The following is a 13,550-nucleotide window of genomic DNA, read 5'->3' on the forward strand; positions in this document are numbered from 1 at the left end:
GTTCTCTGTCCTGAAAACAAATGCCTCGGAATGTGGCGAGCTTGTGTTGAAACCACGTCCGCCACATTTCAGAATATATGCTTGTGTCGTTCAACTGAGTGCCCTAGGAGCAGATTCAGCCATACCCAGATAGTAAAAAATAAAAAAAAGTTTGAAAGCGAAGGCAGCTGTGTCCTATTTGCCAGTCTCAGTCAGGATGCAGCTTGAGCTGTCGTCTGCATGCTGCTGTTCACACTCTTGAAGCTGAAGTGAAAGCTGCTACAGGAGGCTGAGACCGTGGGGGATCTCGTTATGAGAAAGCTGGAGAATGTCCGTAATTCAAAGTAAATTAAGACATGATGAAAAGTAGTCATCATTTAGGCTTGCTTTTAAGATGGGTTTGTAAAGGCACTGTTCAAAAATCAGCAGGCAATTAATATAAAACAGACGGGATGCATGAACGTACATGCAAAGACTCAAATAGTCCTATTTAGGCTTGGGTCTTTGGAGTTAAATAAACATGCAAAGGGGGTACTAGCTTTGCCTCTCCATCACTGCCACTACTGCCCGTGGATTGGAAGGCAACAGTCTGCAGCAGAGAACCTGCAGTACTCATGTAGCTCCCCTGAATGCAATGCAGAACTCTGAATTTCCACCGAGATAATACGTTGCAGGTACGGTTCTACTCTATCTCAGTTCTTGGTCTCATTTTTAAGAGTTCCAAAGTTTGAAAAGGCACCTATCTTTTAACAATGATACCTCAAAATTACAACAATCTGGCTTTAGCACCTGAAGTGGTCTTCCACTCCCATCACACCATCCGTGACACTTATAAATAGAGGCTTTTATTGGTGAAATATGTATGTATCTCACAGCAGAGCGGCTGCATGGCGTGCGGTATATCTATCAGTAGGATTTAGTGTTCAGTTTCTGAAACACTAGAGCACAATACGGAAGGAGGTGGGGGGTGCTGAAGAAAAGCATATTTAAAAATAAACCAAGATCTTAACACAATCAAATGTGATTTATAGCAAGTCTCTGTTTCTCTCTTTTCAAATTTAAGCACCGGCGCTGGAAGCTGTTCTTTAAGTTGCCACTATAAATCAAGGAGGACAGGCAAAACCCTTCCAAGACAAGGGAATACACTTATTGAATTTCACTTGCTCAGATTTCAAATTGACACTATTTACATACAAGACATGATTTATTCGTTGCAGATTTCCCCCATTTAATGTGTTGTTACTTTTCAAGCCTGGAACATATCACGGTAAATAAGAGCACTTGTACACTCAGGTGTTAGGAGATAGGCCTGCTGCACGCAACACTCGGGATAACAGAGCCCTGAAATGTGAGCAGGCCATAGAAGATACAGAATGTACTTGAGAGGAGTAACAGTGTCAAAGGAAATCATCCCTCCAAATGCTTAAGTCATATGAGCAAGATCATACACTAAGAACTGTGGAGAAAGCAAATTCTACTGCTGCACCACAGCGGAAACTGTGAAGTTAGAGGCAGGTCCTAGGTATGCCCCGAGGCCTCCACCTTACTAAAACTAAGCAGGTCTGGGTCTGGTCATTGCCAGAATGGGACCCGGGCCCCCCTTGGAACCACATGTGTACCACCTTGTGTTTCAGGGTGGTAGAAAAGGAGAGATATAAATGTAATGAAATAAAATATACTTTGCTGTGGACCACACTACAATGATCCTCCAATGTACCATGCTCTGCAGTTAACAACTACAGCGGTACCTTTGGTTACGAACTTAATTCGTTTCGGAGGTCCGTTCTTAAGCTGAAACGGTTATTATCCTGAGGCGTGCTTTTGCTAATGGGGCCTCTGGAGCGCAATTTCCCTTCGCCTCCTGGGGCAAAGTTCGCAACCAGGAGCAGCTACTTCCAGGTTACGGTAGCAGAGCTCGTAACCTGAAGCGTCCGTAGCCAGAAGTGTTCGTAACCAGAGGTACCACTGTACAAACACTGGTGTGAAATTTGTTCCATACTAGCTACTAGTTTGCTCCAAAGGAAAGCAGTAATATATGCTGCTTTTTTATTATTAAAGGTTGGTAAAAATTGGCGAGTTCTTGGCAGTCTTTTTATTTTGTTCGTTTAGCTTTGGACTTGTACAGTGACTGGCATTCCATAGAATGGGATTAACCGCACTGTACTAGACACAGTTGAATTCAAGGCTTGTATCAGAGGCAGATTTAGGGCAGGGAGAGTGGTTCCCTGCCCCCCACCCCAGGCTCTGAACTGAGGCGTGTGCTGCAGTGTATTGCAACTATGATGTAGTGCACGTGCAGAAAGGAAGGCGCACTGAATTTTGGCCTCACACAAGGTGCTGCTGAAATTTGAAAGACCCAAATCTGCCTGTGCTTGTATCCTAAGACTAGGGGGTTTGGGGTTTGCTTGTTTATTTGTTTGCTCTTGTACTGGGAGGTGTCAGGTTTGTTTCCAGTGAAACAGAATTGCTGTCAAGAGCAATTGTTGCTGCTGGTCTAAGCTTGAAAGCATAGGACCCAACTCCTAGGGGCTGAGGTCCCTTTGCCCTCCTCCCTTATAAAATATTTGAGGCAGCTGCCCCCTCCCCCCAGTTGATGGGCATTGCCATTCAAATGCTGTGTGTGCTGCATCTTGTGATTGATTGTGAAGAGCGGGGCTTACCTGAGCCCCCTCAATATTTATTCAAGTTGGCACTCCTGCTGCAAAGCCAAGAAAAGTCCAGGAATTTAATCAGGAATACAGCTGATGCTATAAGGAAGAAAGTGCCTGTGCATGTGCAGAATGCAGTTCCATCTACTAGGCTAGGGACACGATCAAGGTGAGCTCAGACCCTCCAAGTGTCCCTATTTTCCAGGGACAGTCCCGGATTTACAGAAGGTGTCCTGGTTTGATCCTGGAATGCCCTGCATTTCCTTAGGACGCCCCTATTTTAATCGGGGAAATGTTGGCGGGTATGTCTTAGCCTGATAACAGTCGCGCACCTTTATTTTGAGAACCAGTGTGCCAGCCACCTATTTGCACCTGCAGAGTCACAGAGAAAGACCTAACAACCACCAAACACTTCGTCCTTCTTAAGTCCTGCGTTTAAAGTGCACTTTTTGTCCTAACAAACACATGGGGAACGATTCGTTGCAGCAGCAGCAGCGGTGACCCCATTATCTTGATTTCCAGAACGGGACAGGCCAGGACTGGAAAAGCGGAAAAAGTCAGCACCAAGCCCAGGTGAATGAATGGAGCCAGCAGCCGCGGCCAGCGCTTGCGAGCTTCCTTTGTGGCTCCCGCCCCTCGTTCCAAGCCGGAGAGAGGGCACGTAACAATCCCAGATCCCAGTCTCTCCCTGCACGTCCGGCACTGCCCGGGAGCTTTTTCGTGCGCTGCGTTGGATCCCGCGTGTTCCCAGCGCGTGTCCTCGAGGGACGGCTGGATGAGGCGGCGAGAGAGAGAGAGAGAGGAAGCTAGGAGGGCGGGAAGAAGGGAGGCGCTGGGCGGGGGCGGAGGCGCCGCTCGCTCCCCGTGGTACGTGTGCACGCTCCCGAGCGGCATGTCCTCGCTCCTCGTATCCGGCGGCGTGTGGCGCGAGCATGGCATTTCCCGCGTGGAGCTCGGGCCCGGCCAGAAGCGGCATGCCGCCGCCGTGGTGAGGCGATGCCGCCCCGCCGGCCGGGAGCGGGAGCTGGTCTTGCGCGCAAACCATGGCCTCCTCCGGCGGGGAAGCGGCCCAGCAGCAGCCCCCGGCGGCCGCCCAGCTCCGCGGAGACTCAGTAGAAAGCATGAGGAGGATTTTCATCCACCACCCGCCCGGGAGCCGCCAGGAGAGGGGCGGAGGGGAGCAGCCTGCCGGGCCGGCCGCAAGCCCCCTCGGAGGCCTCTTGTGCCCCGCTGCGAGCCCGGCGGAGGCCCCGGGCGTCGAGGGCGCTTCGCCCTCCGCCGGCTCTCCGCCTGGCAGCAAAGCTCCTCTCCGGGAGCCCCGCAGAGATGCGCAGAGGCTAGTCTTGCGCTACGTGGTGCCTTGCATGAACGCCTATGGCTTGTGCATAGTCGACCACTTCCTGGGGCACAGGATGGCCGAGAAAATCTTCCAAGAGGTCCTGGCTTTGCACCTGAGTGACAAATTCCAGGACGGCGCCCTGGCGAGCCAGAAGGCGGGCGGCGGCCGAGCCATTCGCGGGGACAAGATTTTGTGGGTTGAGGGCAGTGAGCCGGGCTGTGAAAATATAGGCTACCTCCTGAAAAGAATGGATAAGCTCATCATGTACGCAGATGGCAAGCTGGGGCGCTACAAAATTAGAGGAAGACACAAGGTTAGTAGCTTGCAAGCCCCGACTGAAGTTCACTCCAGGCTCCTCCGGAGTTTCTGATCTCCCTCTCTTGCCATTTCATGTACTCTTCCGAGTCTTAACCACGCAATTCTTGGCCGCTCTGCTACCAGCTGCAACTCGGGCTTGGCATTTGGTCCATCCGCTCAGATCCTAATACTAGTTCGATCGCTTTGTGAAACAACTTTAAACCGTGTAGCGTTCACAGCGTGGCAGCCCACGTGGGATTTCCTATATCCACGAATTGGAGAGGTAGTAGCGGGTGATTTTGTATGGCGGGGGGTAACCTCACTACGCTTAAAGACACGGTTTCCTTTTTTTGTTTTTCCCGCCTTCATCAAAAGTTCCCTAGAGTTATTAACCAGGATTTGTGAGCTACAGTTTCAAAGAGAACAAATTTTCTGAAACACTCGTGCGTGCATATACATATATATAACCCCGAACATCTTACTTTAACGGCTCTCTCTAACGTTTATACAGTATTGGTAATTTCTGAAACGATAGTTATCTTGGCAGGCTATGAGAGTGGGCATATTTTCCTAGCTTTTAGGAGAAGAGGAATGAGGTTTAGAATCCAGGTGGTGACAAGTCAGTGAGTGCTTTTTAAACACATCATCTGTAACGAGAGGCTTTTGAAAGCCGGGAACTGGTATTCCGCACGCATGATCTTGTTTGCAAAGCGAATTCCAGCTCTGCAATATGTTTTGTCAGCAGATGATCAGGTGTGAAAAGGGGGGAGGATGTCTTGAAGTGGGAGAGGGAGAGAAAGAAAAGAGGGAGATAAGCACTTGAAACCTCGCTCCCCATCCCTATAGCATTAAGTTGCCAAGAGAAACTCAACTGGTACTTAACGCCCTTATACCCCCCCTCCGTTTGTTTACATTGGCTTGTAGTATGTGACCGTAGTAGAAGCGTACATGCTGGGGGAGAATTCCTCAATGGCGGAGACCACACCCACTCCCAGTTGTAGGCGGTGCACGACGAACCATAAGCCGCGCCTCCTCCAGACACGCGGCTTTTCCTCTCCGCCCTCTCCCCCACGCCTTGATTCCAGCCGTGAACCCTACGCGGGTTGGACGCTTCCGGCGAAGCCCCGCCCTGCCTCCCTCCTGATTGGCTGCCCTCACGTTCCACAGGGCTGCGGGTAGGCGCGGGGAGAGATTGTCCCCGGGACGGGGCTCCACCCACGTGGCGCTCGCCGCAGAAGTAGGAACACATTCTGCACGTAGCAGACGTATTAATCAGAGAGGGGCCATCTGCTGCCTCGGTGAAATTGAAAGGAGTTTGCAGGACTCGGCACCAAAAAAAAAAATTTAAAAAAAATTAGGGGGAGTGATCACATCAGCAATTGCGGGGTGTTCACACACTGGTCTCCCGGCCTTAAAGCTGGTAGAAAAGAGCTGCTTCAGCTTCCTTTTCCAGCAACTGCCTCTCTGCCAAGGTGCTGATCTCCCCGCGGTATTGGGTGGAGGTCAGTCCGCGGAAGGCGTGCAGCCACCGTTCACTTCATTAGCAAGCCTTGTGTCGCCCAGGGGTTGGGAGAACCCGAGAAGGTGGCTGCTGACTGCGCTGAAGACAAAAGTACGACTTTAGCCAAACTTTTGGGCACGCCGGTTTCTCTGACTAGCCGGACCCTGATTTGCTCTGCTCGCTTCTCCCAAGAGTTAGGCATCGCTGCTGGCGCGTGTGGCGGATTCAGTGTGTTAGAATCGCTGATAGAAACCAGGTCTCCTGGCGCGCTCTCCGCCGCTTGGCTTGCGGCTCTTGACTTTCTGCTGCAAGGGGCGAAATCAGTCGGGTTCATGAAAATGCCACTGGGACATATCATGAGATTAGACCTAGAGAGAATTGCCTTGGACTACATAGTGCCTTGTTTGCATGACATTGGTTTTTGCTACCTGGACAATTTTTTGGGCGACTTGGTAGGAGACTGTGTCCTGGAACGTGTGAAGCAGATGCATTATAACGGGGAGCTGCAGGATGGTCAGCTAGCCGGCAAGCGCAACGGCATCTCCAAGAGACACTTGAGGGGAGACCAGATAAAGTGGATCGCAGGCACTGAGGAGGGATGCGAGGCCATCAACTTTCTCTTGTCACTGATAGACAGACTGGTTATGTACTGTGGAAGTAGACTTGGCAACTACTATGTGAAAGAGAGGTCCAAGGTAAGAAATTCAAATGGGGGGAAATAGCTACTAACACTTCTAGTGTAATGGGGACTTTTAATTAGGGAGCCATGCTTGAATGTTTGAGTTGTAAGGGGGTTAATATCCTTATTTGCTTTCATACTGATGCTGGGCTTAATATTTCCATCATAAACTGCAAAACACAGGTAAGCGATACCTGGGATGAGTTTTTTGATCCTCCACCCCAAGTAAAAATCCTAAAAAAGTTTATTGTGAATATGCTCCTTTGGAATCAACTGGATTTACTTACTGGTTTAAGGATTTTTCACTTTTTCAGTGCAGCATGTGAATGACTATAATTCACACTGGGGCAGCCAACTTGGTTTAGGTGAGATTGTAACTGTAACTGGCCCTCTTGTCTCCTCCTAGAAGTGGAAATGCAGGATGTTGCATTTGTGAGGAATTTGTTTTTTAAAAATATTACTAAGAAGAATTCCAATATAGAATAGATTATACACCTGTAGAAGAGTTTCCTAGAACTACATTGGCAATTCAAAATGATTTTGAATGGTGCCAAAAGTTTGTATAAGTCCATTGCCTAATTGGATTATCCTTGCTTTCCTGTCACTTTCCACTAAGCTCCAGGTTGGGTTCTTGTGGTGGTCATATGCTGAGTGCTTGTCAGGCTCCTGAGCAGCTTAGCTTGTCTTTAGAAAGGTAATAAAGTTAATCCCTAATTTATGCACATATGTACCAGCAGAGGACACTGCACAGCTGAGTAAATAAACAAAATCCACAGCAATTAATAAATTAATTTATGCTGAAAAGTGACCGAAGTGTGGGCCCATGCATAAACTCCTTTTGGTTTGCATTGATCAAACTGATTGCACAGCTTCAACCTTCTGTTAGCAATCAGTTTCATACAACTTGCGCCTTTGCATGTCAGAAGTAAATCCTATTGAGCTCAGTGGAATTTCAACTTACTCCCTGGTTAGTGAAGTTAGGATTGCAGCTGTGGAATGTGAAACATATCTGGAAGTGACAACAAAAATCCTGATTAATGGCCATGAGAGGACGTTCTGTAACAGTAGTCAGATTGGTTTCCTTCTTCCTTAGTTTCAGACTTCATTGAAATCACCAGATAAATTATTTCATTGCTTTTCCTTCCTTCCCTACCACTCAAGAGGTAAAGAAGTAAAATAATGTTATGCATACGTTCAGTTGAACAAAAGCAGTTTTGACAAAAGCCAGCACATTAGCTAGTTTTCGAAAAGTTATTTGGGACTTTCTTCCTCTCTTCTGTGTTGCTTATTATTCCAGCATCCTTCATGCTAATGAATGAATAGTTTTACCAGAACTCAACTTTAGGTAGTGACTAAGCCTACAGAAGTATATCTGTAACCATGCTATAGGCTTAATTATTTACGGTGCAATCCAATGCTTGTCAGAAGTAAGTCTCATTGATTCAAATGAGGCATACTCCCAGGTACAGTGGTGCCCCGCAAGACGAATGCCTCGCAAGACGAAAAACTCACTAGACGAAAGGGTTTTGCGGTTTTTGAGCTGCTTCGCAAGACGAATTTCCCTATGGGCTTGCTTCGCAAGACGAAAACGTCTTTCGTTTTTTGCAAGTTTGTTTCCTTTTTCTTAACACCGTTAATACAGTTGCGACTTGACTTCGAGGAGCAACTCATAGAACGCGGTGTGGTAGCCTTTTTTGAGGTTTTTGGTGATTTTTGAAGCTTTTCCAAAACTTTTCCGACACCGTGCTTCGCAAGACGAAAAAACCGCAAGACGAAAAAACTCGCAGAACGAATTAATTTCTATCGAGGCACCACTGTAAGTGGGTATGGGATTAAAGTATTTGGGTTGTGTGCAACTAACTTTGAATTAGAGTAGACCCAGTGATCCATTGCTTTTAACATCAATGGGTCTTCTCTGAGTCAAAGTTGACTACTACAACCCCATGATTCACAAATAGGACTTGCAACAAAATATTGCAGTGTGGACTGGGTGTATTCAGAGTTCCAGACAACAATGGCCTTTTGCAAGACACTCCATTCCCCCTGGTTTTGTCTTCCCAGTCAGCCGGTGTACCATGGCTACCGAGCATGCTCAGTGGGCTAGTTGGAGGTTTTCCCTCCTCTTACTTTTTTTTTTGGGGGGGGGTATTTTACATTTTTGTGTTTCAGCAAACCTTGGGACTCTGCTGAACGTCTTATGTTTTGATGCATTTTGGCTACAGTCTAATGAGTTTGCTATTAGAATATAGAATTCTTAGATTTGCTTATGTTTATCACAGAAGTAGAAGTTAAACTGAGTTAAAAGTGATCAACCATCACGCTGACTGCTGGTAAGTGTAGCCACAATCTGTGTACAGTTTTAGCTATCTACGTAAAGCTGTCTTAAGGTGGTGATTGTAAGCATGCTTACTAGGGAATAAATCCCGGCTGAATTAAATAGGACTTGTAAGCAAAGATGCTTAGAACCGTGGAGCACAGGAGATGGAACTTCATGGGGGAATGAACATGGAAGAGAAATCATAACACACATTGCAGCCATAGGAAGTTACATACTGTATTCATGTTAGAAGCTGATTTAAGCCTCAGTCTTGAAATAATCTCTGGCCACAATGATTCACACACTTAGCCAAGTCCCATTGAACTCAGTTGGACCCCTTCTGAGAAGATGTGCATAGGATGGCACTGTAAGTTTATTTACTTAATTGTATTTATATTCCACCACCTTCTCCCAAGGAGCTGATGTTGACACACATGGTCCAATCCCTCCTCCTCTAATCCTTGCCAGATCCATGTGCGGTGGGTTAGGCTGAGAGGCAGTGACTGGCCCAAGGTCACCCAGTGAGCTTCATGGCCAAGTGGGAATTTGAACCCTGGACTCCCGGGTCTTAGCCTGACACTCTAGCCAATATAACACACAGGCTCTCAGTTTAAGATTGTTGCTTTAGGCTGTAAGCTGATAACATACTTGGTGTAAGTCCCATTGAACTCAAATGAGGAAGGGTTATAGCTGTACCTAGGGGTTGATGAAACCCCTCCAGGGTCACAGACCCCAGTGTGTGTGTGTGTATGTATACATACAACATTCAACTATCTGGTGTTTGAATTCTACCACACTACCTGGAGTGCCACTCCCCAGCTCAGCACCTCCTTTTCCTGCAGAAGGAATCTGCCGGGATCTCCAGCATAAAAAGCTGCTGCTGCAGGAGGGACAGAATAATGCTAATATAGTCTTCGTTGCCTTTCCGAAGTTTTCTCACGTCAACTTGGTTTATAAAGTCTGGACTGACTCTTCTGTATAGGGAGCAGTGCAAGCCTAGTCGTGCCTACTCTGAAGTACCGTATTTTTCGTCCCATAGGACGCACCAGCCCATAGGACGCACCTAGTTTTTTTTTGGGGGGGGGGGAAATAAAGGGGAAAAAATTTTCGTCCCATAGGACGCACTGGCCCACAGGACGCACCTAGTTTTTTGGGGGGGAAATAAAGGGAAAAAATTTCCCCTTTATTTCCCCTCCAAAACCAGGTCGGGGAATCCAAACCAGGTTGGGGAACAGCGGGATGGCGGCGCTGCGCCTCCCCGCTGTCCCCCGAGCTTGTGGGGCTGCCCGATGTCTGCCCGAAGCGTGGGGCGTGCTGAAGCAGAGCGCCCCGCGCTTCGGGCAGACATCCAGAGCCTGGGGAGCCCGCGGGAACTCCCATGGGCTCCCCAGGCTTGCTGATAGCTTCCTGAAGCCTGGAGAGTGAGAGGGGTCGGTGCGCACCGACCCCTCTCCCTCTCCAAGCTTCAGCGAAAGCCTGCATTCGCCCCATAGGACGCACACAGATTTCCCCTTCATTTTTGGAGGGGAAAAAGTGCGTCCTATAGGGCGAAAAATACGGTATGTCCCACGGAATATAGGAAGTGGCCCATCTAGCTCACTGTTATTTGACTAACAACAGCTCTCCAAGATTTCAGGCAGGAGTCTCCCCCAGCACTACCTGAAGATGCAGACGTATGCATTAGTTTTCAGTAAGGTTGATGTCAACTTTCCCGTTGCATTATGCGTCTGTGTTTTGCATGTCACACAAAGTCTTAGTAGAAGTAGAAGTGAAGAGGAAATCCCAGTCCGGTTGAAGGGAAGTCCTCTTGGCTGCTTGAAATCTTGACAAATCAAATTGAGGTGTTTATATAAAACTAGGACTAGCAACTAATCCTTATGGTAAATGTCTGCTACTCCCAAGTATTCAGGCCAAAGAAATATTTACATATGAGAGGCAGACAGCTTGAAACATTGTGCTGCTAAAAGTAAACACTACTGTAGTTCAGGGCTGCAGCTAAAATGCACAGTACCTCACAAGGTGGTAATTTCCACAAGCAGACTATCTAAAGTAGAATTTAGCACATGCGTGAATGTTTAATCTCCTGTTCTCACCAGTGACGCAGTGGTCCTGCCTTCCAGTGTGTGCTCCATGCTATCTATATCACAGTTAGGTTTTCCTTCCCACCCCTTCCCTGGCACTACCATGCAATTTGTCATTGTTACTTTGAACTTTCAAAAACTCTGGACAATAATCGAAACAAGGCTTGGGTACTCCTCCCTGTCTCACCCCTTTCCTTCTCATGCTCTCATTCTCTCTCTCTATTTATTTATTTAATTTCTATGCCACTCTTCATCCAGGGAACACTGGGCAGTTTACAATATAAAAACACAAAAACACATAACATAGTAACAAAAAAATAACACACACACGTTTAAAGGGGCATAGATGGTTTAATTCAGGCATAGGCAAACTCGGCCCTCCAGATATTTTGGGGCTAAAACTCCCATCATCCCAAGCTAACAGGACCAGTCATCAGAGATGATGGGAACTGTAGTCTCAAAACATCTGGAGGGCCGAGTTTGCCTATGCCTGGTTTAATTATATGAAGAAGGGCTTCAGATGATGATTGCAGGGTCTGGGTCAGTTCATATCGGTTACTCTAACCATAGTTTGCCATTATATTCATATTGGAGAAATGATGGTTTATGTATTGTTTTATTTATCTATGACATTTAGAGTCTGATCTTTGCCGAATGGCCGCAGGGTGAAAATATATATCATAAAAACACAATACAACAATAGAAAATCCACAGCTACTGCAAAAGTCTTTGGTTGTCAGCAGTGTCAGTAGTATTGGTGTCGATGCTAAGCACCAAACTATGGTTTGAAGTCATGGTTTGAAGCAGGTTTGCAAACCATGGTTTGTTGGTTGATGCCATAGCTAAACATACTTGCCATAGCTAAGTGGTGGAGCATCTGCTTTGCATGCAGAAGGTCCCAGGTTGTGTCTCTGGTTAAAGGTTTTCAGGTTGCAGGGCTGGGGAACATCCCAAAGAGCTTCTGCTAGGCAAAGTAAACAATATTGAGCTCAATGAGCCAGTGCTCTGAATCAGTACATGTCGCTTTTATGTGTTATGTGTCCATTATCCCATCATTACCATCAATTAACGTGGAGCTGCTTTGGAAAACCTGTTGGTTGGTTCATAGTGGTTTATGTTCACGTCCACAAGTGTGTCTAAGGCTTGACCTGATAAGAAAACAATCTTATTCAAGACTGTAGCTTACTCCTTATCATTGTTGAGTATTGGGAGCTTAGCTTTGGTGAGCTATATCTGTGCCTTTTCTAATTCTCAAGGCTTACTAACCCATTTTACAAACCTTTGCATTGCTCTTTTGGCATATTACAGCAGGAAAAACCTCACTGCGCCTGTGGTACTGCAACGGTCTTTGACACTATACTGTGCAGCTGTTGCAGTACCCCAGCACATGTGTGTGTACGTCCACAGGTTGTCTCCAGTGATGTTTCTCCATTGACAGAAGGTACTTTGATCCAGCAGAGGCTTCCCTCAGCTGTAGGAGGAGGCTGGTGATTTTCTCTATTTCCCCTAAACATTGCCCCTGTTCCAAAAACATGGGATGCTTCAGAACAGCATGGGAGGTGGTGCTAGGGATTGTAGGGGAGCAGGGAATCTGCAAAAGTCACCTCCTTCTTCACTGGTGTGAGGGGCACCATTGAATGCATACCTTGGAAATAGGCACTTAAGCACTTGTTTATTGCAAGTTTTTTTGTACTGCCTTTCACTATAAACATCCAAAGCATAGCAAGTCCTAGAGCTAAATGATCAGTGCATATTTCTGTGGACATAAAGATATTTTGTTCAAAATCCGAGGTCAAAGCTTTCTCTAAATGGAAAGCACTTCCACCAAAATGAGATAATGAGGATATAGAAAGGTAGAAAGTTTCCACCCCAGAGAATATTGAGCAGCAGTTTGTCTTCGTGCAAAAAAGCCACAGAGTGTTGGCACAGAGTGATGCCCTTGTGTAAGAGACAAAAAGGGGGGGGGCTGGCATGACTGAAAAGCAGGGTGTAAACTGTTGCCAAGACCATTGATTTAATCACTTTGTATGTATTGTGCTCATTTTTAATCTAGTTATTTTTACCTTAGGACAGAATTGTTAATTGGACCTCTTCATGTGGCTTTACAATTTTTGTATACATTTTTAATCTATTTATTTCTATCATTTCGTTTGTTGCTTGAGGATCAAACATATTAAATGAAGAGCAGGCTATGAGTACTGTCCAGTAAATAAATAAAGGTGATTGTCTCAAACAAGCAATCCTTCAATTCATATCTGAAGGGGTACTGGATGCTTCAAATGCCCTGCTGAACATTTGAATGAATTCTCAAGCGACATCTGTGTTACAAAGGCCTGCTTTGTTGGCAGTGCAGATGGACATGAGGTGAGCATGATGCACACATTCTTGTTCAGATCTGTATCGGCATGTACCTGAAATGACTCTGGCATGTGAGAAACAACTAATGCAGCATTAAGTCCTGAAAGATCCCATAGCCTCTTTGTGGTAGTCTACTTCTAGTACTGCTCTTAATATTGTCTTGAAATGGTTCCTCTGCTGTCAAGGTACAGGAAAAGTAATGAATATGCAGAGGGCTGCATCTGAGAAACCTGGCTGCCTAGCATGGCGTGATAAAGCAGAACAGCCCGCTTGCACAGCTAAGCTGGAAGATTGGAGGGGAGGCAAAACCTTGCTGCATACTATGCTGCGGTAATTTTGTCTGCCTGCACT

At 46.6% G+C, this 13,550-nt stretch overlaps 1 protein-coding gene across 2 annotated transcripts in view; it reads left to right on the forward strand.

Annotated features, from left to right (window-relative positions):
* Positions 1–1,185: 1,185 nt before the first annotated feature.
* The window catches only part of EGLN3 (egl-9 family hypoxia inducible factor 3), a 45,861-nt gene continuing 33,496 nt past the window's right edge, over positions 1,186–13,550 (forward strand). Inside the window, exon 1 of one of the 2 annotated variants that reach the window (XM_083509706.1) lies at positions 1,186–4,279. In XM_083509706.1, the coding sequence (XP_083365832.1) occupies positions 3,671–4,279 (609 nt within the window). In that variant the 5' untranslated portion in view covers positions 1,186–3,670. Of the gene's footprint in view, positions 4,280–4,534; positions 6,460–13,550 lie in introns of those variants that run through there. The other variant, XM_083509707.1, reaches the window with a different exon arrangement.

Source organism: Podarcis liolepis (genome assembly GCF_965112155.1).
Source record: "Podarcis liolepis genome assembly, chromosome: 1".
NCBI lineage: Eukaryota > Metazoa > Chordata > Lepidosauria > Squamata > Lacertidae > Podarcis > Podarcis liolepis.